The sequence below is a fragment of the Corapipo altera genome, unplaced genomic scaffold (genome assembly GCF_003945725.1).
Source record: "Corapipo altera isolate COAL_440 unplaced genomic scaffold, ASM394572v1 305, whole genome shotgun sequence".
NCBI classification, from domain to species: domain Eukaryota; kingdom Metazoa; phylum Chordata; class Aves; order Passeriformes; family Pipridae; genus Corapipo; species Corapipo altera.
In genome coordinates this window covers 317,972-345,028 of record NW_020885011.1, presented here as the reverse complement: position 1 = coordinate 345,028, position 27,057 = coordinate 317,972, and the positions used below count along the sequence as shown (strand labels likewise).

The 27,057-nt window shown below is 63.8% G+C and overlaps 3 protein-coding genes and 1 long non-coding RNA gene across 4 annotated transcripts; all 4 read left to right on the top strand.

Annotated features, from left to right (window-relative positions):
- Nucleotides 1-87: 87 nt before the first annotated feature.
- On the top strand, nucleotides 88-6,603 carry CANT1 (calcium activated nucleotidase 1). The gene is made up of 4 exons (XM_027667566.1): nucleotides 88-134; nucleotides 1,489-2,128; nucleotides 2,373-2,576; nucleotides 3,045-6,603. The coding sequence occupies exons 2-4, from the start codon at nucleotides 1,510-1,512 to the stop codon at nucleotides 3,413-3,415; spliced, it is 1,194 nt and encodes a 397-aa protein (XP_027523367.1). The 5' UTR covers nucleotides 88-134; nucleotides 1,489-1,509; the 3' UTR covers nucleotides 3,416-6,603.
- A 373-nt stretch (nucleotides 6,604-6,976) lies between these two features.
- TIMP2 (TIMP metallopeptidase inhibitor 2) lies at nucleotides 6,977-16,125 on the top strand. The gene is made up of 5 exons (XM_027667500.1): nucleotides 6,977-7,321; nucleotides 13,395-13,495; nucleotides 13,578-13,686; nucleotides 14,026-14,150; nucleotides 14,559-16,125. Exons 1-5 carry the CDS (start codon nucleotides 7,195-7,197, stop codon nucleotides 14,757-14,759), a joined length of 663 nt encoding a protein of 220 aa, XP_027523301.1. The 5' UTR covers nucleotides 6,977-7,194; the 3' UTR covers nucleotides 14,760-16,125.
- LOC113958891 lies at nucleotides 7,601-7,975 on the top strand. Its single transcript, XR_003531649.1, has 2 exons — nucleotides 7,601-7,701; nucleotides 7,847-7,975. It is a non-coding gene; the product is annotated as an uncharacterized LOC113958891 (long non-coding RNA).
- A 104-nt stretch (nucleotides 16,126-16,229) lies between the features above and the next one.
- Nucleotides 16,230-26,868, top strand: USP36 (ubiquitin specific peptidase 36). The gene is made up of 21 exons (XM_027667531.1): nucleotides 16,230-16,449; nucleotides 16,565-16,836; nucleotides 17,089-17,377; nucleotides 17,464-17,688; nucleotides 18,420-18,530; nucleotides 18,784-18,886; nucleotides 19,513-19,580; nucleotides 19,961-20,031; nucleotides 20,402-20,484; nucleotides 20,791-20,911; nucleotides 21,170-21,310; nucleotides 21,633-21,733; nucleotides 22,027-22,165; nucleotides 22,380-23,021; nucleotides 23,647-23,732; nucleotides 24,195-24,854; nucleotides 25,093-25,232; nucleotides 25,625-25,789; nucleotides 26,077-26,192; nucleotides 26,283-26,415; nucleotides 26,503-26,868. Exons 1-21 carry the CDS (start codon nucleotides 16,230-16,232, stop codon nucleotides 26,505-26,507), a joined length of 3,891 nt encoding a protein of 1,296 aa, XP_027523332.1. The 3' UTR covers nucleotides 26,508-26,868.
- The last annotated feature ends 189 nt before the right edge of the window (nucleotides 26,869-27,057 follow it).

The window sequence follows — 27,057 nt, the reverse complement described above, 5'->3', positions numbered from 1 at the left end:
GGGGGGGCGCCGGGCCGGCAGCCGGGGGTCCCCACCGCGGGCCCCGAGCACCCTGCCCGGGCGGGAGCGGCGGGGTCTCCGGGGCTGTGCCCAGCGCGGAGGGCGCCGGGGGCTTCAGGGCCCCGCTCAGTCCGGTAGCTTGCCCGGGAAGAAGCGCGGGGGTCCCCAAGGGCGCGCTCGGAGGAGATGGGGGGGGTCCCCGTGTCCTTGTGGGGGGATCCCGTGTCCCTGCCCGGGGGTGTTGGCGTGGTCCCCGTGTCCGTGCCCGGAGGGATGCCTGTGATCGTGGCCCGGGGTTTCGGGGGGTCCCCGAGGCCGTGCCGAGGGCGATGCTCCGGGGTCCCGGCAGGGCGAGGGGCGCTCCCCCCCTCGCCCCAGCGGGGTCCCGGGCCGAGCAGCCGCACCGTGCTTTCCGTGCCCGCCGCGCCGGAGCCTCCCTGCCCGGGGTCGGCCCCCCACGCTCAATGCCGGCTCTGTTCTCCGCTCGGTCTGCTGAAAGGCACATTGAGACCCTGCGGGGAGCACGACCCGAGCCCAGCTCCGGGCGCGGGGACACGGACGGACCCACTGGGGACAGCCCTAGGATGTCAGCTGGGGACCCCTTTCCCTGCCGTGAGCTGGGGGTCTCTGCCCCAGGCTGCATGGCGTGGAACAAGCATGGATCCGGTCTTGGGGGCTTCTTGCCCCCTGCTCAGCCCGGGGTGCCCCTCTGCAGGAGTCCGGGCCACTGCCACGTCCACTGTGCTGCAGGGAGGGAGGTGGCAGTGAGGAGAACTGCCGGCACCCCGTCCCTGCGGGTGGGCACAGCCTGGGGTGGGCTTGTAGAGCCCACATGCCCGGAGGGATATACACTGTGAGCGAGGGCAGGGGTGGGGGTCTGTCTCTTAAGACCGAGCAGGTTGGGGTGTGTGCCCTGTGCTGTGCTTCCTGCTCAGGTGTTGACATCCTGCTCAGGCGGAGCTGCCACGTGTCTCAAGGTGTCCCTGTGGAGCCTGGGGAAGCACTCAGCCCTCACCAGTGGGGCCTGTTCCCAGGGCTGCAGGAGCTGGGCCAGGCCGACCAGCCTCCCCGGAGGCAGCAAAGGTCATCCTCGCCACCAGAGGGGAACCCACTCACTCCTGGGGCTGTGTGGGGACGTGCCCCAGGACACCCCGATACAGGGCTCACGCTGAGCCGGGTGCCTTGGCTTGCTGCCTGGGCTGCAGCGACCCTGGGCCAGGTAAAGGTGCTGGGCAGTCGTGTGTTCCTGCCAATGCACTGAGGCTCATTTGGTTTAGGGTGGTGTGGGGGCTAGGTGAGAGGGGCTGAGAGTGGTTCCAGCAGCAAACAGCCCCTGGGTGTGGTGGCTCCTACACGCATGAGGTGGGAGTACCTTCTCCTGCTACAGGAGAGGGGTTAGGGCCCCTCATGCTTGTGTCCTGCCGCCCCCCAAGCTCAGTTGGTGCCAGCTCCAGCAATCTGACCTTCTCCCTCCCCTCTTTCCGCTAGGTTCTCCTTGCCCCCACTCTAATGCCAGTCCCGCCCTGCCATGAGTCTATGAGCCCCCTCCGGATCAGCGTGGGTGGTCTGCCTGTCCTCGCGTCCATGACCAAGGGTGCTGACCCCCGCTTCCGACTGCGCTGGAAGGCCATCGTGCTGTCCTCAGCCTGTGTGGGGTTCGTGCTGCTGCTCCTCTGCCTGCACCGCTCCTCCCCAGCACGACATGGCCCCCCCAGCCCTCGGACCTGGCAGCTCGGCCTGCGGGCAGGGGACCGCTACAATGACACCTACCCGCTGTCCCCCCCCCAGAGAAACCCCGAGGGCGTGCGCTACCGCATCGCTGTCATCGCGGACCTGGACACGCAGTCCCGGGGCTCCCAGGAGCACACCTGGTTCAGTTACCTGAAGAAGGGTTACCTGGTGCTGTCAGACAGTGGGGACAGCGTGACAGTGGAGTGGGACAAGGACGAGACCATGCTGCAGTCCCACCTGGCTGAGAAGGGCCGGGGCATGGAGCTCTCTGAGCTGGTGGTTTTCAACGGGAAGCTGTACGCCGTGGACGACCGGACCGGCGTGGTCTACCAGGTTGAGGGCAACAAGGTGGTGCCCTGGGTGATCCTCCCGGATGGGGATGGCACCGTGGGGAAAGGTGAGCTCCTGTCCTGCCCTGTGGATGCAGAGCAGTGATGCTCTTTTCAGCTTGTTGAGGTGGGGTGCACCTTTCCTGTGACCCCTGTGCCTGGCCAGGATGGGGGCAATTCCTGCCCAGGGTCCAGCTGCATGGGGGACACTGTGCCCAGCACTGGCCTCTAGGGTGTGGTGTTCAGGGTGTGGGGCCAGTCTGATGCCCTTGTGCTGGCCAAGCCCCCCTCAAGCTATTCTCTCCACCGCAGGCTTCAAGGCAGAGTGGCTGGCGGTGAAGGATGAGCACCTGTACGTGGGGGGACTGGGCAAGGAGTGGACCACCACGACGGGGGAGGTGGTGAATGAGAACCCCCTATGGGTGAAGGTCATCGGCTACAAGGGCGACGTGAGCCACGAGAACTGGGTGGCAAACTACAATGCCCTGAGGGCTGCAGCAGGGATCCGACCCCCAGGTATGGAGCGGGCGCAACCTCCTGCCACCCCATATCCCACACCCTTGACGGCTCCGGGGCTGGTCACCCTCCCTAGGGATGCTGGGACTGTATTATACTGGGTGAGATTAAAAGGCCATTGGCAGTCAGAGACCTCCCTGTGTCCTGGCACAGAGGCCAGAGCCTTCCCCTGCCCTGGCCATTTCCCCCTCCTGAGTGTGCCACAAGCAGCTGGGGTGGCTCAGCTGACACTGGGTGGCAGCCAGGCCCCTGGGCAGAGTGAGCTGTGCCAGGTGCCCCTGTCGGGCTCTGGAAGGGACTGAGATGTTACTGCTGAGCAGTGGGGCAGGAGGAGGCAGAAATGTTCACAGGGGCTGCCTGTGCAGGGCTGCAACCTGTGAAGTGTTTTGGAGGGGAGGGGGAGGGTCTCGCCCCAGCCCGGCCAGTGCCCGTGTGCCCCATGCGGTCACACTCCACTTCCTGCCGCAGGGTACCTGATCCACGAGTCGGCCTCCTGGAGCGACACGCTGCAGCGCTGGTTCTTCCTGCCGCGCCGCGCCAGCCACGAGCGCTACAGCGAGAGGGCGGACGAGCGGCGAGGCACCAACCTGCTGCTGAGCTCCACCCAGGACTTCGGGGACGTGACAGTGGGGCACGTGGGCGAGGTGGTTCCCACCCATGGCTTCTCCTCCTTCAAGTTCATCCCAGACACAGATGACCAGATCATCGTGGCGCTGAAATCAGAAGAGGACAACGGCAAGATCGCCAGCTACATCATGGCCTTCACGCTGGATGGGCGCTTACTCCTGCCCGAGACCAGGATCGGGAGTGTGAAGTACGAGGGCATCGAGTTTATTTAAAAGACTTTTGGACCGAGTGGAGGGGCGCGGGCGGCCGAGGGGCATGGGCAGTCCCTGCCAACCTGCTTCCAGCCTGGGCTCTGCGAGGGATGCCGGACAGCACTCCCAGCTCTGTTCTTGGCCGTGGCCTCTCCCGTAAAGCATTGGCTGTGCTGCAGCAGGCATGGTGCGAGTGTTTCGACAGTGGCACCTGGTGGCAAGGGACCGCCACCACAGGGTGCTCCCGGCCCCGGTGGCAGTGACCACATCCCGGAGCATCGGTTTCCGGGCAGGCCCCGCTGCAGTCCTTAGTGCCCAGCCCCGAATTGCGACAGACCCCTCTGTGGTGGGTCAGCGATTCTGGTGACATCCGGTCTCTGGGTTTGCAGCTGAGCCCCAGCTCTGCAGCTCTGCCTCATGTGCCGCGGGGCTCCCCAGGCAGAGGAAGGGGTGTGCAGCTGAAGCGAGTCAGACCCAGATTTCATCAGGCTTTTTCCCCAGAAGCTGGTTTTCCTTCCCTTTTCCCATAAGCTGGGTGAGGTGATGGCTGGGGTGACAGGTGGCCTGTTTCTGGGAAAAGTCATACGTAGGAAGGGACAGTGGCTGTGTCCCTCTGCCTCTGTCACCATGGAGGGTGCAGCAGTTCCAGCACCACTGGTAGCACTGGTTCCACCACCACTCCTGGTGCTGTGGTACTGGCACAGTGGCCCTGCCTGTGGGGCAGGGGCAACAGGTAGTCTCAAGCAACTGATGGGGCCACCAGCCATGGCCAGTGTAACGTGGGCCCATTCTAGTGCCATTCCCAGCCCACCTCCTGTGAGCCATGTGTGTGCTGGCTGTGTCTCTTCTCCCAGCCCTGGCTGCACATGGCTCCAGCCCCAGAGCTGTCAGCTCCAGGAAGAGCTGAGCCCTGGACAGGAGCTGCTGGAAGCTGGCGGTGGCATGCATGGCCCTGCTGTCCAAGGGCTGCTGTGCTCAGTGCAGGAGCAGAGCCAGAAGCGCCAGCTCAGCTTCCCAGGGCTGACAGCAGCTGGGAAGCATTCGTAGCAGCCCGAGGCTTTGGCCAGGGAGCCTTCCCCAGCATATTGTGAAATCACATCCGCAGCCTGTGGCCTCTGGCAGGAACTTGCGCAGTTTCAGGAGCCAGAAGTGTCAAAGGGGCATCTGCTGGCCCCAGGGCCCTTCTGACCCCTCTGACCTTGGGGGATGTGGCCTGTGGCCTGCCCACGCTCCCCGGCTCAGCCCTGCCCTGCTCCAGGTCACAGGGCAGCACATCCTCACGCCAGGGCCAGTGTTTGGTTGCATGCTTTTCCTGGTTTGGTCCCCCTTAACACCCTGCCCCTGGAGCAGCTCTGCCAGCAGGCAAGCCTTCAGCGAGCTGGGCCTGCCTACTGTGGTTTGGGGGGGCCTTGGGCCCACCATGCCCCCTTGTTGTGCCCTGGCACTGTCCTGCTGGGGGTCCAGCAGTCCTCAGGGAGGGAGGGGGCCTGTTGGTACAGTGACCAAGCTGTAGTTGGGTGGAAGGACCTGCAGAGGACAGAGCCCTCCCAAGAGCCCAGACAGGCTCTCTCCGCCTCATCCCTGTTTACGCTGTCGGCACCTTCTCGAGCCGTGCGGGGCGCGGACGAGGCCAGACACGTGTTTTCGTTTAGCCCAGACAATGACTCAGCCGGCGCTGGGCTGCGAGCAGATGCGCTTGTCTCCTCTGGACATGGACCTGTCCCCAGTGCCGCGGGCAGACCTGGCTTCAGCCCCTGCATGTGGCCTCGGGGCCATGCAGCTCCCAGCCCAGGGCATCCAGGGTGCGTTCCCGGCCCATGCTGGTGCCAGCTGGCCCTGGGCCACTATGGCCACTCAGCCATTGCCTGCACTTCACTTGGCACAGCCTCTCCTGGCCTTACTCACCCTCCTGACTCAGGGCCAACAGCTCCATAGCACCTGTCACGGCCCCAGGGCTGTGCCAGTGACTGTGCTGGTGGCTATCCGTGCCACATGACCCCTTCTTGTCCCCTGGGGTGAAGCATCCCTGGGCCCCAGACCTCAGCCCTGTGGTACCCTTGGAGCAACAGCACCGGTGCCTTGGGCAGCCAGGCTGGCAGGAATCCTGCTGCTGCTGGAGTCTCTGTAGACCATGAGTGCTGCAGTAGAGCTGGGGACCTGAAGCCCCATCTCCAGGTGCCATCAGCATCCTGGCACTGTCAGTACTGTCACCTCCCACATGTTTCCTGAAGCCTCAGGCAGGGATTGGACAAGGTCTGGGTGCCCACAGTTCCACTGTTTCTTCTTGTCCCAGAGTCCAAGCAGGTCCAACACCTCCTTCCACCATGAGCAGCTGTGGGAGTGCCATGGCAAGAGGCTGTCTTGGGAGCAGCTGTTGTAGCCACAGTGGCAACTATCCCTGCTAACATGTGCCCATGACACCTGGCCTGGCTGTGCTTGGAAGCTGTGTCTCTGCCCAGAGGCAGAGCCAGACTCCCTGCCCGCTCCGCTGGGACAGAGGCACCGTAGGGGAGATGGAGCACAGCTGCCCGGGCACGGGGTGCAGGTCCAGTGACAGCAGCAGCGCCCCGACACCTCCACGGTGACACAGCATGGAGGTTTTGATGGGGATAGAGTCTTGTCTTTACATATTAGGTGCTGTGGGCATTGGTGTTTGGGATTGGTGCTGGGAAAAGTGTTGGTAACAGACATATTTTTATTACGGCTGAGGAGCGCTTGTGCAGCTCGAGGCCTTTTCTGCTCCTCATCCCACCAGTGAGGGGCAGTGGGGACACAAGGCTTTGGGAAGGGACACAGCCAGGACAGTGACCCCAGCTGACCCAAGGGATATTCCATACTGTATGGCGTCATGCTCAGCATATAGAGCTGGAGGAGGGGGGGGACATTAGGAGTTATGGCCATTTGTCTCTCCCAAGTCACCATCACACGTGCTGGAGCCCAGCTGTCCTGGGGATGGCTGAGCACTTGCCTGCCATGGGATAGGGGTGAAGGAATTCCTTGGTTTGCTTTGCTTGTGTGTGGCTTTTGCATCACCTGTAAAACTGCCTTTACCTCAGCCCAGGAGTTTTCTCACTTTCACCCTCTCCATTCTCTCCCCACCCCACTGGGGGGAGTGAAGCTGTAGGGGCTCAGCTGCCCACTGGGGTTAAACCCCAACACACAGCCAGGACAGGGACAAGGTGGATTTTTGGAGTTGTGCTAGAGGGCAGGAGCTGCTGCCCAGGGGGAGAGGCCTGAGGCCTCGGGAAGGTCGCTGTGGTGCAGGACCTCCGGTCGGAGTGGGAAGTGGGCAAGGGGACTCGGGGGTAGGACAAGCTGGGCTGGAGGGGCTGAAGTGGGGAGAAACGCTCGGGCACGACCAGAACCCGTAGCCTGCGCGGAGATCCAGTGCTCCTCTCGGCGCGGGCAGCTCCGGAGCGGGGGCGGCGGGTCCGTGGGTGGTGGGGCCGGGAGTGACGGGGCCGGGGGCGGACGGGTTGCTCTGGGGCGGGGGCGGCCGGTGCCCGCGGCGGGGGCCGTGCCGGGGCGGGGGCGGCGGTCGCGGCGGAGCCGCATCCCGCGGAGGGCGGGCGCAGCCGGGCTGGCCCCGCGCCACGCGGAGGAGGAGCAGCAGATCCCCGGAGCACGTTAAAGAGCGAGGCCGAGCGCGGCGGGGAGGAAGCGAACGGCTCCGTGGAGGCAACGGAGCGGCGGCCGCAGAGCGCCCGCCCCGGCCGGACCCAAGTTCCCGGCGGCGGCTCGGCCGGGCCCGGCGGTGGGTGCGGGATCGGGGCCGGTGGCCGAGCCCGCAGCCCCGCACCATGCCCGCCGCGCTGCCCAGCCTGCTGGCCTGGCTGGCGGTGCTGCTGCTAGGCAGGGCCCGCCCGGCCGACGCCTGCAGCTGCTCGCCCATCCACCCGCAGCAGGCCTTCTGCAACGCCGACGTAGGTGAGCGCCGCGGGGACCCCCGGCCCGAGCCCCGCCCGGCCCGGCCCGCGCCAACTTCCCAGCGGGGGAAGGGGCGGAAAGTTGGCGCGGGGCGGGCGGGGAGGGGGCAGAGCCCCCCGACTCCCGGCACCTGCCCGCAGCCCCGGCCCGGCCCGGGGGTGTGTCGGCGGGCGCGGATGCGCGGCCGGGCGCGGTCCCTCCGTCCGGGCTGTGCCCGACCCTCCCCGCGCCTCCCGCCGTCTCGGGGGGACCCCCGCGCCCGCCATCCCTCCAGGGGGCGGCCGGAGCGCGGCTCCGCCGAGGCCGGTCCCCACTGGCCGCCTCCCCGGTGAGTGACACGGGTGGGCCCGGCCTCCCCCGACTCTGATGACACCGCGGAGGTACGTGGCAGCGCGGGGCTGGGGCCTGGGGGCGGCTGGGGCCCTCCAAGCATGGCCACGGCACGGGCCCAGAGCCCGGAGGAGCCCCCGGCCCCGGGAGCCACCGCCACGGGCTTGGTCACCCCCGTCTACTCCTTATTTCCAGGCATTTCCTTTCCCCCGTCCCACTTTGTTCGGCTTGGATGCTGCTGAAAGGGAGGGCTTGGCAGCGCCGGGATCTGGATTCCTCTTTCTATGAATAATGCCCTTATTAAATTTTAACATATGAACCGAACAGGCCGGCCCCAGTTCCCGGCGCTTCCCTTCCCGGGGCCGTTCCCAGGCTCAGCTGGAGAGGTAACATTCCCAAACACTGAGGCAGCCCCAACCTCTGGATGGCCCTGCCCTCTCCCTTGCTCCAGAGCCAGGATGCTCCTGACAGATTCCCAGGCTTCCCTTGCGCCTTCCAGAACCCACTCCTAGCCTTTCTCCTCTGCGAGGGCAACTCCTGCAGCACTTGGCTGCTGCTCCACATGCCCGGCTCTGCCCAGCCTCACAGTGAGGCACGTTGGGGACAGGGAGGATTTGAGACAAAATGGAGCACTGGATATTTGGAGGTGCTTCTGGAGGTGTCCCTGGCCCGCAGGATGCCCTGTGCCCCCTCTGGCAGCGCGGCTGTGGCTTCCCATCACACTCCTGTCAGGATCAGCTTTCGGGGCACTTGTGACTCACTGCCTGTCGTGGGGTGCCGGCTCAGCCCTGACTCAGCTGCTGAGTCACCGTCTGTCTTGGCGGCCCCAGCTGTCTCCACCGTCCCCTGGGAGGGCACAGCCTGGCTGGGCTTTGGTCTCCTGCTGCCCCACTACCCTCAGCAGGTGCCTGTCCTGCGAGTGCCCAGAGCCCATCCTGCCAGGGCAGCCTCCTCCCGTCTGTGCTGCCACCAGCACTGGCACCTTCTGGCTCCCAGCCCAGGTGCCCTGTGCTGCTCGTATGTCAGTTGTGCCTTGTGTGGGTCCGAGTGGGGACAGTGCTGGTTTTGGGGATGGAGCAGGGCGTGTCCTGGGATGATCCTGTGATCCCCGGCCTTTTGCTGCTTCTCATCTTCCCCCTGGATGCTCTCTGGAGCTGGGATGCTCCTCAGACAGCTCCATCCCTGCAGGTGTGCAGAGCCCAGGGAGAGTGTGGGGCCCTTGGTGCTGCCAGGACCCTTCCCAGCTGCTGTGGCTGGAGGGGCCCATGTCCAGGCTGGGTCCTTGACAGAGATGTGGTGGTGTGGGAATGGCTGATGTCCTGTGGTGCTGGGTGGGTGCACCCGAGGTGGCCAGTGGGCCCCAAGGCTCACACTCAGCCCTCAGTAGAGGTGATCAGGGTGAGTGCATTGTGGGGTCTTGGCCCTGGAGGCTGGCACCCCTGTTCCATAGCATGGGGAGCACCTGCCATATCCCTCTGTGCCTCCCCATGGCCCCTTTGCTCTTGCACCTCCTCTGCAATCGCTCTGCCCTGGAACAGGGCTGGAGCAGCTGCAGCCCAGGGCTGCACTTCCAGGCAGTGCAGGGGAAGGCCCATGCAACTCTGCGTTGGACATGGGGTGCCTGAGGGACTGGGGGTCATGGAGAGGCTTGGGTGTTGTGTCACTGGAGCTGGTGACTTGGAACAAGTGATCTGCCAGCCTACACTTGCACATCCTGGCCAGTGAGATGTGCAGGGGGTTTCTGCAGGGCCCGAGGGCTTGGGGCTGCCCTGTCCACCGTCCCTCACTGGAGCCATGCCTGGGCAGTGGGGACTGGAGGTGCTCTGGCAGGGCCAGAGATGCTCGGCTGCCTGGTGGGGCCACAACCAGGCCAGGGGCCACAGCAGGAAACCTGGCTTCTGCTCAGTCCCTTCTGGAGCAGCGTGGGGATGTGGAGCGTGAGGGGGGTGATGCTCAGCCCTTTTGGGCACGGCCGTGGCTTTGGCCCTGTGTGGCAGCACCACTCCCGGAGGGGCCGATGGGGTGGGGGAGAGCAGGAACTCGGTGCCGCCTGGGGCGGGGGCACCTGGGCTGTGGCCCTTGGCAGTATTGTGCCGATTCCAGTCATCCCAGTGTGTGGGGGCTGCCAGCAGCCAGTAAGGACCGCGCAGAGGGGGAGGTTTGGTGGGAGTGGTGAGAGCCGTCCGTGCCGGGGAGGTGCGGCTGCCTGCCGAGCCTGGCGGGGCCCGGCATTGCCGGTGCCCGGTGCCGCCCCGGCGGGCGCGGCGGCCGGAGCCCTCCCGTGCGGAGGGGCCGTGGGCAGGCGCGGGGGCCGCGCTGAGTGGGCTCCCTGCGCTCCGTCACGGCCGGGATGACGCACGGCCATGGCAGACCCGCGGCTCCCGCAGCCCCACGGGCAGCGGGGAGCCCCCGCGGCCTCCGCTGCCTCCCCGCTGCGGGACCGCCCTGCTCAGCCCCGCACCTCCAGCCTCAGCATCTCTAAGCCGCTGGGCCGGGGCGGGGGCGAACATTCCGCCGCCCCTGCGGCTGCTGGGGTGCGGGCAAGCACTTGTGGGGTGGTTGTTGCTCGTGTGCCAGGCAGAGCTGGGATGCAGGAGTCCCTGCCGGGGTGATTTGCCGGCTCTGCAGCTCTGCTGGGCTCAAGCGGGGCTGGAATGACCCCGGGGCTGCCTTCACTACGGAGACGGGTGCCTGGGCTGGCAGTGCCGGGTGGGCAACGGACAGTGCTGGCACTGGCAGCCGGCCCTTCTGCTCCGATGCTGCCAGCAGCCCAGGAGAAGGGAGCTTTGTTCCCTGGGCATCCAGCCTGGCACCAGCTTCCTGGATGCAGCCTCCACAGTCCACGGCCACTGGTGCTTCCTGGGCAGCTGTGGGCAGGTGTGGGCAGGGTGGCTTGGAGGGGTTTGGGGTGGGATGGTGGAGGAAGGGGCAGCCAGTCAGGACACCCTAGGCTGGGAGGAGGGGGCCTGGGGGTAAAGGTCCTTTGTGCTGCTTTTCTGCCCATGGGGAACAGGTGGGCACAGCAGTGTCCTGAGCTGGGGCACCCTATGTGGAGCCAGGGTGGATAAACCTCACAACTGGCAAGTCCAGAAAGACATCCTGGTGGGTTTGTGGCACTGAGTGACTGTGTGTCCCCAGCTTTGCTTCTGGAGCTGGTGGCTGCCCAGGATGGCAGCAGAAGGGGTGGGTGACATGGCCAGTGGGGGCACTGGCATTTGGGGAAGTCTAACTGCTGGTCCCTATGCACCAGGGGTTTCCTCCATCCCTCAGCCAGTCTCCTTGTCCCAGGCTCTCCTCAGGGCTCTCTCCACCATCCCTGTGGCTGCCCTCCCCACCACCCTGGTTCCTGGCGGGCGCGGAGCAGCTTGGCTGCGCCGTGGGGTCTTGGCGGGGAAAGCACAGCGCGGCCGTCCCCTCCACAAAGCTGCACTGTTCAGAACAAATCCACCCAGAATTGGGCTGCATTTTTGTCAAGTGATTCATCAGCACGTGAATGGAAAAGGCTGGAGCCCACTGAACCAGTAACCATTCCCCACACAGGAGCCATGGGGCCAGCACTGGTTGCACCCAAGTTAAGCCACCAACACACAGGGCCTGGCACACGTGGGGACACAGCGGCCGCAGGGCTGAGGGGCAAGGGGTGGCCCGTGCCTGCAGTGGCCCCAGCATGCTGCTGACAGAGGAGTGGGCGCTGTCTTCAGGCACAGCTGAGATGCTGCCAGTGTGCCTGGACAGCCCAGCCCTTCCCAAGGGATGGGAGCATGGCTGGGAAAGCTTCCAGTGCATCCCTGGTACCAGCAGCCATTGCATGCCCCAGCCCTGCACAGAGCGAGTGCCCCCCTTGACCAGGGACAGCTCTTTCAGGAAGCCTCTTCCCTGGTCCCTGCTCACGCTGGTGCCACCCTCACCTTTCCAGAGTAAGCTCTGTTGGTGCTTGCTGGTACCCACGTGTGGCTGTGCCCCTCTGACCTTCAGCTGAAATAGCCCATCCACGTGCCCCCATGCCCAGCAACATTTATAGACCGCGGTCAGATTCCCTCCTGGCCATGCCAGGTGGGAGAAGCTCCTCTATGCCAAGCTGTGGGTGACCCCCACACATCCCTGACCGCTCCCAGCCCAGCACATTTTTGGTGGGGACTTGAGCCGGGATGAACTTTGTGAGAGTGCCCAGCTCTCTGTCCCCCACCCCACAGTGCATACACAAGGTTGGCAGGGCACCAGGGAGCCCTGCAGGAAAGGGGGTTGGCCTTCCCATGGGATGGAGGTACCCTGGCAGAGTGGGGAGTCCTACCAGCCCATCTCCTGCAACCAGGCCTCCTCCCTACTCAGAGTGCTAAGCAGGAGCTGCAGCTTTGGGGCTGCCACTGTCCTCTGCACTGTCAGCATCCCCAGTGCTGCCTGGGAATTCCAGTCCCCACACCAGTGGAGGGAGCCAGGCAGGGCTGGGAGCTGCAGGTCTCAGCAGGGGGACCCAGGCAATCCACACAGCACAGCACCAAGCCAGCTCCATGTCCCAGCTGGTGAGTAAGGGTGAGCTGGCTGCCCGCCCTGCCCAGCACCCTGTGGGTCACTGCCACGTGCTGAGCACTCACATGCCGGATCGTGTATCCTGGGCTGTGCTGGCAGCGTGACCTCAGGGACCCTGCCATGGCAGAGCTATCCCCAGGCTCAGGGTGCTGCACCTCTCTGGCCCTGGGGCTCCTAACCTTGTCCCTCAGCACCCAGCGCTGGGACCGCCTCAGGGCCACCAGTGCTGGGAGGGCTGTTGCCTTTGGCCAGGCTGCTTGGGGCTGCTGGCTGGGCCCTCACTGCCTCCTCCCGCTGCCATGGCTCTTGCTGTCCCAGATTGTTTTTCAGGCAGCAGGGGCAGGAAGCAACACCCGCGGCCCCAGTCCTGGGAGGATGTGGGTTCTGCGCCTGCACAGCACAGTGCTCCACGTGAGGCAGGAACCATCAGCTGGAGCATCGCCCTGGGGCAGCTGGGACCCCACTGTGGTGGGACAGGGATCCTGTGCTCCAGGGTGCAAGGGCAGCCTTGTCGTGGGACCCTTGCTCTCCCAGCATCGGGTGCAGAGAGGCTAGCAAGGGTCTGGTGAGGCTGGGGACCCCAGCCAAAGGTGCTGGCGTTTGGTGGGCAGCGCAGGTGCCCACACTGGCCTTGGCGAGCAGCTGGGATCGTGCCACGGGGACGTGGCTCTGCCACCCTCTGTAAGGTGATTCTTTCCCAAAGATGATTGTCCAAATCGCTCCCTCTGCCCTTCCCTCCTCTGGCCTGGCCAGGCCACTCGGGCACCTGGATGGGGCCCTTGTCAAAGACTGGTTTAATTAATGACAGTGGGACAAACACCATGGTGCAGGCAGGTTTTAACTCTCTGTGCCATCTGAGTGATGGGCACAACTCCAGGCAGGGCCAGCCTGCACCCAGGAATCCATCAGAGACTGAGCCAGCGCTGGCGAAGGGTGAACGCTCTGGCACAGGTGGTGGCAGCAGGGCCGGGCAATCCTGGGATGACCTTTCCTTTTCACCCTGTTGCAATGCTGCCAGTCACCATCATGCACGTGCCAGAGCCCCATTCCTTTAGGGACAGCAGAGGACAGTTGGCTCTGTGGGCAGCTGAGCATCTGTGGGGAGGGCAGTGGGGTCTGCTGTGGGCAGTAGCCCCTTATGGGTGTGGGAATCACTGTGGGATGCAGGGGCTGAGTGGGACTGGTCACCTTCACTTACCTCACCTTTCCCTTGCAGTGATCCGAGCCAAGGCCGTCTCTGCAAAAGAGGTGGATTCGGGGAATGATATATACGGGAATCCGATCAAACGCATCCAGTATGAAATCAAGCAGATCAAGGTAACAGGGCACATCAGGGCAGGAGGCTGAGGGGGATGGGGTACCCCTGCACCAGCCACTCACTCGTGCCTCTGCTCCCCAGATGTTCAAGGGCCCCGACCAGGACATAGAGTTCATCTACACGGCTCCGTCGACTGCCGTGTGCGGCCGGCTGCTGGACACCGGCGGGAAGAAGGAGTATCTCATCGCAGGTGGGCACTGGAGGGGAAGGTGCTCGAGGGGTGCCAGGACAGTGCTGACCCTGCTGCCTCACCGACCCCTGGAGACACCTGATGTGTGTGCCTGCTCCCTGGGCATGTTCCCCCCCGTCCCTCAAGCTCTTACCACCAGCCCTTGGGGGACCCCCCAGCTGTGTTCTGGCTACACTTGGCAGCCCTGGCTGTGGTGGAGGCAGCTGGGGGATGAGCCTCTGCTCCCTGGGGGGTCACCAGAGACAGTGCACAGTGAGGGGACCCAGGCACCTCGAGTCAGTTTGGGGTCCTGGGGCACTGGGGGGGACCCCCTGAGTGGTCTGTCTGGCCTCTCCCCAGGCAAGTCGGAGGGCAATGGCAAGATGCACATCACACTCTGCGACTTGGTCTCCACTTGGGACTCGCTGACCCCAACCCAGAAGAAGAGCCTAAACCAGCGGTACCAGATGGGCTGCGAGTGCAAGGTGAGTGACCAGGCTGTCCCCCAAACACCCCACACCAGAGGGATCTGCAGCCCCCAGGGAGGGGTGGGTTCCGTGGGGAGACGCTCTTCCCTGTCCTTCAAGGATGAAGTTGTGCAGAGACAGCATGGCCAGGCAGACAGGAAGGGTGGCTGAGCCTCTGGCTCCCTCTGGCTGGGAACTGAGGCCAGCCCTGGGACCAGCACCCAGGGGTTCCCTCAGTCCCCCTGCATCTGGGTCATGTCCCCAGCATGCCTCACAGTGCAGAGTCAGCCTGGAATCTGTGTTAAGAGATGGGGGAGTGGATGAAGCAGAGCTGTGCAGGACCCCCAACCCAACTGCCCCACACTGCTTCCTCCCAGCCCAGTTTCCCCCGCCGGGGTGATGGGTGACAGTCTCTGTCGTGCACAGATCTCGCGCTGCCTCTCCATCCCCTGCTTCGTCTCCTCCTCGGACGAGTGTCTTTGGACAGACTGGGCGATGGAGAAGAACAACGTGGATGGGCGGCAGGCGAAGCACTATGCCTGCATCAAGAGGAGCGACGGCTCGTGTGCCTGGTACCGCGGCATGGCCCCCCCCAAGCAAGAGTTTCTCGACATTGAGGACCCCTAAGCCAAACGAGCGCATTCCAGTAGCCAGTAGAAAAAACCTGCGAGATGTTAGACTGGTCCATGCTGATATCAAATCCTGGAGACAGCATGAAAATCTGCTCGGCCGCGGGGGTCACCGGAGGCTGCCATGTGCATGCGGGGGGCAGGGACCGGGACCCACTTCGTCGCAGGCACCTGGCAGCCCACGGCCACACTGGGCAACTTGGGCTTGTGCAGGGCCGAGCAGGGTGTGGGGACTGCCCTGCCAGGGTCATGACTCCCCGGCCATGCTTGGCCCTGCCCTGGCAGCTGTGAAGGAATCGAGCCCTTTTGAGTGGCGGGAGCTGCCCCAGCTGCGTAGCAGGTCTACCAGTGCCCGCCGTGGGAGCCGCCCCCCGCAGCTCTGGCCAGGCAGCCCTGCCCACCGCAGTGCCCAGAGACCCCCGTCCCCTCCCCACCCACTGCCCATCCCCTCCCCCCGGGGTGTAGGAAGGGTACCTCTCTGGGCAGGGGCTCCAGAGGGCTTTACCATGTGGCAGAGCCCCCAGCTGAGTGCAAGGGGCTCCGGGCCTTTCACAGGGCCAGAGGACTCCTGTGCAGGTGCCTTGTCTGAAAAAGCTGGAAGGGCACGCTAGCATGTCAGGGGTGACCCCCACATGCACCTGGGCACTGCTGCTCCTCTCTCCACATGTTCCTCTCTCCAGTGGGCTCCATTCCCCTGCAACCTCCTGCAGATCCTTCTGCAGCTGCCACCGCTGGAGAGGTTGAGACCCACTGGGCTTGGCAGGAAACCCTTGGCAGAGCACCCAGGAGCCAGAGCTCTGGCTGCGCAGGCATGGGGTGTCCATCCTTGCCTCGTGCAGCTTTGGGCTGTGCTGTGGCCCTCAGCACCACTGCAGCCAGGAGAGCTCCCTCCTCCATGGTGTCGGGGATGGAGCCTGGAACCGGCGGCAGGGCAGCTGCAGGAAAACCTGTCCCCTCCAGTGAACCCCCTGCACTCCTCGGCCCCACATTCTCTGAGCCATCCCCACGCTGCAGCGGTGCTGGCGTGTGCCGCAGAGCTGCCCCACTGCGACGCCCGTGGCACTGGCACGTGCACCCACGGCTTTGGGAGCGTGCCAGGAATGCTCCCCGCGGCCCTGCATCGGGGGCATTTTCATGCTGTGTGTCCCTGTAAGGTTTGAGATGTCGTACTGGACCAGTCTGGGCAATTGCAACATATTAAAGAGAAAAATTAAAAAGAAAGAAAAAGAAAAAATACCCCCACCCAACCTTTACTCAGTCCCGACCGCGCATCCCAGGCGCTCTGTATGGCTGTACCCGCTGTGCTCCTGTCGCTGCTGCTCCTCTGTCTTTGACTTCAATATCGCCAGTTGTTTTGCCGCCGGCTCTGTGGTCCCTGTGCCGTGATTTCCGTCTCCTCATCCGGCGCTGGAGCCGCCCCGGTATCGGCGGGGGGGTCCGTGCCGGGAGCTCCCGGGGAGGGGAGACGATGGGCGGGGGCCCTGCGGCGGCTCGGCCAGGACCCCCCCGGCTCCGCCACCCCTCCGGATCCAACCGAACACCCCCGGGCCACCCGGTCCTCCTCAGCCGCGGAGAGGAGGGATCCACGCGGGGCTGCCGGAGGGCAAGGAACGAGAAGGCGAGGGGAAGAGCTGCTGCAGGGCCACCTTCAGATACCGGCGGCAGCGCTGAGCGCGGGGTCCGACGAGGTCGGGATGGGGACCGGGACCGGTGCCGGAGGGGGTCGGGGCTGGGGCTGAAAGGGGGCGCGGTCTGTGCCGGAGGGGGCGGGCCCGGGGTGTGACGGGGCGGGGCCGCGCTCAGAGCCCCGCGTCCGGTCCCGCGTGGGGCGGTCCCGCGTGGCACCGCCCGCCGTGCGGCCGCGGCCCGGGACTCGCAGCGGGCGGAGCTCATCTCTCCGTTGGCTGTTCCGAGCGAGCGGGCGGAGCGTGCCCGGCCCTGGGCTGTGCCGAGCAGGCGCCGCGGCCGCGCAGAGGCGGAGCGGGGCCGCCCCGCGGGGCCGGCGCGGAAGGAGTTTGTGCCGGCGGCGGGCGAGAGGCGTTGCGGTGACACGTGCGTGCGGCGGGACCCGGATGGTGAGCGCTGCCGGGGTCGGGCGGGACGGCCCGGGGGGCGCCGGGGTCTGCGCTTGGCTCCCGCCGCGCTGCCCTGCCCTGCCGGCGGGGCCGGGCGGGTCGCACATGGCGGCGCTCGGGGCCGGGGCGGGCGGGGACCGTCCGAGGGGACCGGGACGGGCGGCGGCGGGTCCGGGCCGCGACCAGTGGCCCTGAGAGCCGGAGCGGGGCGGGAGGGGCCCTCCGTTCAGCCGCCCCCTCTCTCCTCCGCAGCCGCGGCCGCTGGGCCCGCCGAGCCGGCCGCCCACGGCGATGATCGCGGAGAAGCTGCGGGAGGCGCTGGAGCCGGTGCGGCGGGAGGCGGCGGCGGAGCTGGGCCGGCCGCTGGCCGCCGCCGCCCGCTCCGTGCTGCAGCAGCGCATCGAGTTCGCGCCCGCCCGGCGCGGCCTGGCCGGGCAGCTGGAGCACCTGCGGGACAAGTACGAGCACATCGGGGTCGAGGCCCTTGGCCGCCCCCTCGGCGTGGCCGGCAGCCCTCCGGAGCGGCCGCAGAACCCCCAGGGTGAGTGGAGGGGGCGAGGGGACACCCGCGTGCTCCCGTGCCCCGCTCCCCCTCCGACCCCCGGGCTGACCGCCCGCTCCCCACAGGCGGCAGACAAGCCTCCCCGAGGGCCGTGAGTGACGGGATCCCCACGCCCCAGAAGGTGCTCTTCCCAGCCCAGCGCCTCTCCATGAAGTGGGAGCGTGTCCACCGTGTGGGCGCCGGGCTGAGTAATCTGGGGAACACCTGCTTCCTAAACTCGGCGCTGCAGTGCCTGACCTACACGCCACCACTCACCAACTACCTGCTCTCCCGGGAGCACGGACGCACCTGTGAGTGGGGACCCCAGTTCAGGGGGCCGGGAGGGAGGAGCAGCGTCTGCTGGTCCCGCTCGCAGTGCTGTGCTCAGCACCTCTGTGCCTGGCTCTGGTGAGGGGGTGTGGGCGTCGGGTTGCACCTTCCCTGCTCCCTTCTGCCTGTTTCTCCATCAAGAGGCTGTTCCCGGGTCCAACTCACGTCCTGGTCATAGCAGTGTTCCCAAGCTCAGCATCTCAGATCATCATCTGGGGAGACTTTCTCTCTGCTGGGTGTAGCCAGGACTAAGATAGGCCCAATGGACCTGCTGGCTTCTCCGGGGCTGAGCTGAGGGGTCCCAAGTAGCTCCTGCCTGTGGGGACTGCATGAGGGCAGTGTGGCAGGCCCTGCTCCAAGCTGTCACCATGGGGAACACAAAGGGCTTGCAGCCCCGTCTGTAGGACTCCGGTGGGATCTACCCCTCAGAGCCGACCTGTGGGCTCATCCAGTGAGTACCTGGGACCTATTTTCCATCCATGTGGATGCTGTCTTGCCAGGGGGGCTGCCATGGCTGGTCCTGTGATGGGCTCTGCCAGTTGGTGTGGCGTGTGCTGGTTCTCACGTCCCTGGGATGCCCCAGAGCTGTTCTGGAGCACAGAGCTCATAGGGAAAACTGAGCGTGGCTGTGCTGTGTTGGATCAGCGATCTCCTGTGCTGCCTCCGTCTCTCCCGGGTTTGCCCCAACATCTCATCATCTCTCCTGCTCCAGGTGCCCATGGAAGCTTCTGCATGATGTGCACTATGCAGAACCACACGATCCAGGCTTTTGCCAACAGCGGCAATGCGATAAAGCCACTGTCCATCATCCGAGACCTCAAGAGTAAGGATGGCTGCCCTTCCCCCCATGACTAATGTGGAAGGAGAACCATTGGGATTGGGGCACATTTTGCCAGATGGCTCCACTGAAACAACTCGGAGCCTGCCAGGGGGCTGCCTGGGACTTGTCCTGTGGCTGGCATAAGTCTGATGTCTGGTTTGGGTTGAGGGGGCTTGAACCGCAGAGTTCCTGCCCCAGGGAGGCAGGGATGGCCAGCATCTGTTGCAGCACGTGCTAATTCCTCCCTCTCTTGCAGAGATTTCCCATAATTTGCACTTTGGCAGGCAGGAGGATGCACATGAGTTCCTGCGTTATACCATTGATGCCATGCAGAAGGCCTGCCTGAATGGCTACACCAAGTATGTGGGGCCTGAAGGCTCTTTGATGTCCCCTCACAGGTCCCCTGTGCTCATGGGAGGGGACCGTGGGGTGAACGCGTCCCCCAGGTTGGCCTTCTTGTGGGGAGGTCATGACTTCAGGGGCCTCATGTGTGGGGTCTAGCTCCCTGCCCCTCCGGGATGTGGCTCTGGGTTGTTGTTTGCCTTCTCCTGACTCCTTCACCCCAGCACAGCTGCAGTCCTGTCCCAAAATCCTGAGACTGCTATGGGGTGGGATCCCATCCCAATTGCCAAGGGATCCAGGCATGCTTGCTAGTTCAGCCCCAGTTCTGTGACTGTGGGAGTGCAGCTTCCCCGAGGCCCTCTATCCCAGGAAGCACTGCCTTTGCAGCACCCAGCTCTGAGCTTCAGCCAGGAGCCTCTGCTCCTTTGAGAGGAGGGTACATGTTGGAGCCTGGTGCCATCCCTTGGCTGTGACACAGGGAGAGCAGGCTGGCAGGGGCTGTGATTTTCTGCTGCTCCTAGAGCTCCACAGCCCAGCCACTGCCCAGAGTATGGAGTGGGGCTGTCCTGATGACACGGGGGTCCCGCAGGGGTGGCTGTTGCAGAGGGGTGGTGTGCGATCTGGTGCCGCTGTCTCTGTGTAGGTTGGATCGCCAGACCCAGGCCACGACCCTGGTTCACCAGATCTTTGGCGGTTACCTGCGGTCCCGTGGTGAGTGCCAGCTGCCAGGGCCAGGGTTTGGGCAGTAGAACTCTTTGGGAAAATGACTAAGCATGTGTAATTTATCCAGAGCCACAGTCAGTCAGTCCTGCGGTACCTGAGGGTTGTGAGCCCAGTTGTGGTGATGGGAAAAGCTGCTGACTTTGTGCCACCAGCAAAGGGACCCATCTTCCCAGCTATCCAGCGACACTCGCTGTCCTAGCACAAAGTGGAATCACCAGCCTTTCTCTCTCCCAGGCTATGAATCCTGGTGTTCATATCCCAGAGCCCAAACCCAGACTGGAGGGACACTGCAGCTGCCCGTGCTGTGCTGTGGGGGTGGCAGGTGCAGGTGTTGTGTTGAGGTGTGCTCATGGCTCTTCCTTTTGCAGTGAAATGCTTGGAGTGCAAGACTGTCTCGGACACCTATGACCCTTACCTGGATGTGACACTGGAGATCGAGGTAGTGGGGCAGGGTTAGGGTTGGGGGGCTCTGTCCTCGGGAGGATGTTCCTGCTCTGAGGCTCTTTAACCTGCCAGCATGCAGGAATGGTGCCGGCAGGAGGGAAGCAGCTCCCACTGTTCCGCTGCCATCTCAGTCTGGCAGAGCAGTGCCCACTGTCTGAGCATGAGCCACGACTCCTTTGCAGAGGCTTGGGGGTGTTGGGGTGCAGAGCAGCCACCCCCATGGTGTGCTGGGGGCAGGCTCAAGGATTTGGGGCAGCCCGTGGCCCTGTGCTGTGTGCTCTCTCCTGGACCCAGCGCCGCAGCACAGAGCACAGCTGTGGCCTGAACAGGCCCCTCGTGCCCTGACTTCCACTTTGTCCTCGCAGCGAGCTGCAAACGTCGTGCGGGCGCTGGAGCTGTTCGTGAAGCCGGAGCAGCTGGGGGGGGACAACGCCTACAGGTGTAGCATGTGAGTGTGGGGGGCTGCAGGCAGGATGGGGCCCACGGGTGTGATGGTGGGAAGGCTGCCACGATATGGGAGGGCTTCTGCACCTGCTAAACTGTGAGGTACAGGACCACAAAAGCCTGTGATGAATCCTGCTGCTCCTCAGCTCCCTCCTCTCATGAGGAGAGCAGACGTGGCCACAGGCAGGTGCCTGGAGCAGTGCCTGGTATCAGCACGGTCATTCCCGTGGGGTTTGCCATTCCCATGGCCAGGGCAGGCAGTTGTCTGGGTGGTGGAACAGCTTGAATAGCTTGAGCTTTTCCTGGGCAGGTGCAGGAAGAAAGTGTTGGCCAGCAAACGTTTCACCATCCACCGAGCCTCCAACGTTCTCACGATCTCACTGAAGCGCTTTGGCAGCTGTGGCTCTTCAGGTGGAAGAAAAATCACCAAGGTGAGTGCTCAGCAATCCAGAGCAGGGGCTGTGTCCTGGTCCAAGGGCAGGGCAGGAGGTATAGGTATAGGCCTGCAGCCATTCCCCACTGCATGGGGGAAGTTGGGCTCATCCTGGCATCTTCCTCACCACGATCTCTGCCTGGGGAGAGTGTGTCCCCTCCCTCGAGAGACAAGACTTGTAGGACAGCAGAGCCAGTCTTGATCTGGCAAGAAAGCCATCTGCTGTGTGACCTCCTGAGACATTCTCTCTCTGCAGGATGTGGGATACCCTGAGTTCTTGGATATCCGCCCTTACATGTCTGAGCCCAAGGGTGATCCTGTCACATACGGACTCTATGCAGTGCTGGTGCACTCTGGGTACAGCTGCAATGCAGGGCACTACTTCTGCTATGTGAAGGTGAGCCTGGGGTGCTCTCTTGGCACCCTGCCTGGGCTGGGGGCTGGTGGGTGCTCGTGGGTCCCTGTAGGGTGCAGAGAGGAGGGCACTGGGCAAAGAGGGTGGTGTTGAGCACTATAGGGGACACACGCTGTAGTCTGCTGCTGGAAATGTGAAGTTCTGCTCTGGTAGAGTCCCCTGGCCTGCCTTGGGTCATCTGTGTGGGGAGAAACGCTGATGGGCACTGTTCCTGCTGCTCTGTAGGCCAGGAGCATCCCTGGCCACAGCCTGACCCTGTTCTCCTCCTGGACACAGCCTGATCCTGTGCCCTTTTGTTCCACAGGCCAGCAATGGGCAGTGGTATCGAATGAATGACCATGAGGTCTACCCCAGCAACATCAAGGTAGTCCTCAACCAGCAGGCCTACGTTCTGTTCTACCTGAGGTGAGAGAGTGCCCTGTGCCTCCTGGCCCCTCTGGCCCTACTCCCAGCATCTGGGACAGAGATGGCAGCCCCTGCCTGGCTGGGGGAGGGAGCTTGGCCCAAGCGACCCCAATGCCTGTGTGTGTGTGCTGGCTCAGGGTGGGAGGTGGCAGGGAGGTGTCCAGCCCCTTGTCATGGCTTTACTGTAGCACCTCATCTCCTCGGAGTGCGTGGCTCCTGTTCCCTGTGTGTGTCTGCCAAGACTCCCTATTGCTCTCATCCCACAGCTGATGCCTGCACTTTGCCTTCCCCAGGCTCTCCAGCCCCAGGAAGAGCTCAGCAGGGCCTGTGGCCAAGGCTGCCTCCAGCCTGTCCAGCCACACTGGTGGCGACTTCAATCAGGTGAAGAAAACTGAGACTAATGGGACCTTGCCCACACCACCAGCGGGCCCGGTGAGTCCTGAAGGCTGCTCCTGGCCAGTGCTCCCAGGAGCTGCTGCTCTGCAGGGACTGGGCTCTGCAGCCACACTGGGAGACAGGCGTGTGGGAGGAGTGTGCAGGAGAGATCCTGATCCTGCTGAGCCCAGGGATCCTGGAGGGCACTGTTCCTGTGTCTGTGGCTCCTTGACTCTCTCCTCACTGAACTTCTCTCTTTCCCCTTGCCTAGAAACAAGACAGGCTGCTGGGGAAGGGGCTGCCAGGCCCAAACGATGTTGGAGTCCCCGTGTCCCGCAGCACTTCTGGCATGGGGCTGAAGCTGACGAATGGAGTTGCTCAATCAAAGCTGCCCTCTCAGACCCCATCACTCAAACTGCCCCACAAAGCCACCCACAAGGCCATACCACTGCCCCATGATGTATTCCAGAGGCCCAAGAAGCCACAGACACCTGCCATGCCCAGAGCAGGCTTCTGTGTCACCAGCACTGTAAGTGGGGCCAAAATGGGGCTGCCCCCACAGGGGACAGACAGAGGAAAGCCACCTACCTCATCCAAGCTGCAGAAGTCCAACCAGGAGCCCAGTGGCCATGGGGCGATGGCCAGGACCCTGAAGAAGGATTCCCGTGGCAGTGCAGTGGGGCAGCTGGTCAAGGAGACCCACAAGGCCACGAGCAATTCCAGCAGCTTCTGCAGCTCTCAGGGAAGGAGCTTTGACACCCACCTCCTCACTGGCCCTGGTGCCAAGCCAGCTGTCCCCAAAGACTCCAGGACAGCCACTGTGGAACCCTCCCCACTGCGCAGTGCCATGCAGGAGCAGGGCAGCACCACGTCACCACCACTGGCCAAGAAACCATCACTTTCTGCCAAAAAGGTGAGTCTGAGCTTCTGCCCGGAGACTCCACTCAACACCTTCTGACCTGGGATTGCGTTGGAGGAAGTGTAGAGCTACTGCTGGGTGCCTGCTGAGCTGGGGGTGGGGGGGAAGAGCCCCCCAGGGCAGTGGTGGCTGCTCTGCCCTCCCTCTGGGTCGGGATGTTGGGCCAGGGCCTGCTGTTGTTCACATCCCTGAGGGATGTAGGGGGATGGTTCCTGCCCCCTCCCAGGATGGAGGGGTGGCTATGGCAGTCCTTGCAGTGGGGTGGCCTTGGCACCTTCCTGGGGTCACGCGTTCCCTGGGGTGAGTGGCAGTGGTGATGCTGCAGCAGGAGGGTGTGGGGGTGCCTCCTCCCCAGGCAGGGTGTGGGACTGGCCCTCGGTGCCGCAGTGCAGTCAGGGCTCGGGACGGTGCGCTGGGGCTCCGGGTCTTTAAATTTCTTTCCTTCCTTTTTTCCTTTGTTCTTCTAACTGAAAGCACTTCTGATTCTTCCACCCCCCACTTCCCTCCCCCCGTCTGTGTCTGTTCCCCTCCCCTTTCTCTGGGCTCCCGTTTTTCTCTTGGCTCATGGAAACCCCTCTGCTTTAGACCACCAAGTTTTTATTTATGTCAATAACTGCAGGGCAAACCCTCACAGAAGGCAAGTGGGAGTGACCGCCACACACAGTCCCACCCTGACTCCACTCCTGGGCCTCTGGGCAAGTCCAGGTAAGCAGTGCCATTGCTCCCAGGCTCCTGTGTGGCAGCAAGGCCAATGGCAGCCTCGAGGTGCTCCATGGGGCATCTGTGTGGCCTTGCAGCTGGCTCTCCAGTTCTCCAGGGCTGGCAGGGCTTGCTCCAAATCCAAGAAGCAGGGCAGTCTGACTGTCAGCACAGGGTGGGAGGGAGCTTTGCAGGCCCTGACCCTGGATTAGTGTCCCATGGGATCAGGAGGCACCAGCCTGGTCTAGATCTTGCTCCAGGTCCCCCTTGTAGCCTTCAACAGCAGCATGTGCTGCAGCATTGCTCACTGTTGCCCTGTCTGCTATGGGACAGTGGTGCACAGTCTCTGTGAGCACTTGTGGACCAGTGTCTGATTTCTGATTTCATGGCCAAGATGGCAGCAGTCAGAGTGGCATGGGAGAGAGGGGCTTCTGGGCTTTCAGATCAGCCTCTTTCCCTGTCCTTCAGCCTGTCCTCATCTGCTCTCGAACTACCAAGTCCTGAAAAATCTCCCTTCAGCTTCATGCTCAGCTTGGACGCTCGGCTCCCAGCCTCCCCACTGACCCACGGTTCCACTGCCCACCCTTCACACCACCTTCCTTCCAGCAGCAGGGAGAAGGGATCCAGCCAGCTGGAAACAGAGGGTTCCTGGAAAAAGAAACGTCGAAAGAGGAAGCATCGTAGCACAGACAGGAACTTTTGTGCTGTGGCTGTGAGTGACATGGATGAAGTCTCCAGTCCCTCCCAAAAAGAGAGATTTGTCTCTTCAGAGGGCTTCAAAAACAAAGACTGCAGGCCCCCCAGGAAGGAGAGCATTGGGTCTCAGAAGGACTTCATGGATAAAGACTCCAGGCCCCTGAAGAAGAGGAGAATTGTCTCTATGGAGGGTTTCATATCTGTTGTGGGGAAGGAGACAGAAGGCGAGGGTCCTGCTGATGGCCTGGGGAGTCCGGACTGTCAGGACATGGACAGTGGGCCCAAGCAACACATGCCAGAGCCCAGTATTGACTTGGGCATAGGGCCAACCTTCCTACTCAAGAGGAGGAAGAAGAAAAAGAAAAACAGGAGCAAAGATAGGCCATTGGAGAGAACAGAAGAGCGCTGCTCTGGGTTGCTGTCACTGGGCAGGTGAGGGGCACATGAGAGCCTGAGGTCAGGCTCTCTGGGCCATGATTAGGGGCCTCTCATCTTCCTGAGGATGGGATGTGCCTTGGCACGGATCCAGTTGAAACACCCACTTCCTTGGGGTGGGTTCACCCCTCCCCGAGTGGAGTGCAGGTGTCCCTGAACCCCACTGCCCTGCAATGCTCAGACTCTTCCCTGCTCTGGTCTGGCTGGAGCAAGCTGACCCTACTGCCTTTCCCAGCTTCAGGAGGGCTGAGCTGGAGCCTTGTGAGACACACTGGAGCGTGGAGGCTGGAGAGCGGAAGCACCGCAAGCGCAAGCGGATGGAAAGCCTGAGCAGCCCGGCTGCCAACGCCGTCCCTGCCACCACCACCCCCCAAGGTGTGACCGCGTACCCTGTCTGGTGCCTGGCAGGCTGAGCCAGCCACTCACCTGCCCACGGGCCCCTCAGAGCACTGCTGTGCATTCCACAGCGCTTGCTGGTCCCACAGCTGCCTGGCAATGCCCATCATCCTGCCCCCCATCCTGGGCTGTCCTGCCCCAAACCCATCTGCTACTCCTGTGGGACAGCCCGAGAGCCCCCAGCTGTGCTCTGGAGGAGGGGTGGGGACGGGCTCCTTGAGGGGCGACAGTTTGCCCGAGCATAGGTCCTGGTGTTCCCAAACACCTTGTGCCATCAGTGTCTCCTGGTGTAAGATCTGCCTTGGAGAAGGAGGGATGGCAGGAGCTCCCCAAGCTCCCCCAGCATGTCCTCACCCTGCCTGTTTCTGTAGTGGCAGCGCGTGCCAAGGACAGCCAGACTGGAGACGAGAGACGCACCCTGGCTGCCCTGAGCCCTGCAGCCAGCAATTGGGCTAGCACAGCCCCTGGGGGCCAGGAGACCAGCGTGGTGAGCGAGCTGCTCCAGGACTCATTGGACAAGGCTTATGGCAAACAAGGTAATCCTGGCTCACCTGGGTGGGCAAGCAGCCACACAGCCCCCTTGCCGCAAGCCCTGGATACAGGCAGAGCCCTCCGAGTTCTGCCAGGGCCTGAGCTCCCCCTGCTCCAGCACAGGCAGTGACAGGGCTCCTGGAGCCAGGCAGGTGAACCCAGCTGGGGGCTGCCAGGGATGGCACAGGGTGGGGGGCTGAAGCGAGGGGCTCCAGCCTCGGGCCTGGTGGGGTCCAGTCAGGCGGGTGCAGTGGGGCACAGCCCTGTGCTCCTGCTGACCACTGCTCTGCAGTCTTGACCTGGCAGGGCGAGATTTCGGCTGTCAGCCAGGATGCCATTCAGGACACAGCATTGGCCCGGAGTGAGACCATCATCGATGAGTGGGACCAGGAGTTCGACAAAGGAAAGGTGGATGCTGGCTGTGTGCTGGGCTGGGGTGGGTGGGAGGAGGCTGGAGACTCTGCACTCTGACCTGAGAGCCTGCCTGCCTCTGCACAGATAAAGAAAATGAAAAAGATGAAGCAGGAGCGGAAGAGAGACTCGAATCCCTTCCAGAAGCTGCAGAACAAGCGCAACTTCTGGTTGATGTCACATCCTGCCAAGATGGCCAGCCTGGGCCACCGGCTCTCAGGTGAGTGAGCTGGGGGGCACAGTGAGCCCAGGGGGGGAGGAAGGGGTGGCAGCCTGACAGGGGCTGACACTGCTCCTTGCTTCACAGGTTGAGATCTGCATCCCCCAGACAGCTCATGGAGCAGTCCCAGGCGAAGGACCAGGGGCAGCACTGTCCTGGGAGCTGTTGGTGGACCATGCTCAGAGAGGAGGGAATACGGCCCCTGTCCTGGGGTCGTGCCTTCCCCTTCCGGGAGCTTCTTTTCCACCTGCGGAGGAGCCTGCCCACGCTGCCGTGCCTCCAACGTGCCTTGGCCAGGCTCCTTCTCACTTCTCCGTGCCTCTTGCCCTCCTTTCCCCAGCCCGCACCTGCGGGGGCTCCTGGGAAGTGCCTCAAGACCGTCCCTGCTGCTCCGTTGTCAACGTGCCTCCCGCCGCCCCTCGCCTTCCCGGACTGCCCTTCCCCGCCGCTCCCTGACCCTATTCCCTGCGCAAGCCGCATTGAAAGCCTACCCTCCGCTCGGCCAGGCCCCGCGCGGGCGCGGGGGGCATCGGTGGGCTCCCCGCGCGGATGGGGCGCTGCCGCGGGAACTGAAGGATTGGACTGAACGGAATAAATCCCGGCGTTTGTCCATCGGCCCCGCTCGGGAGCGGCGGGAAAGGG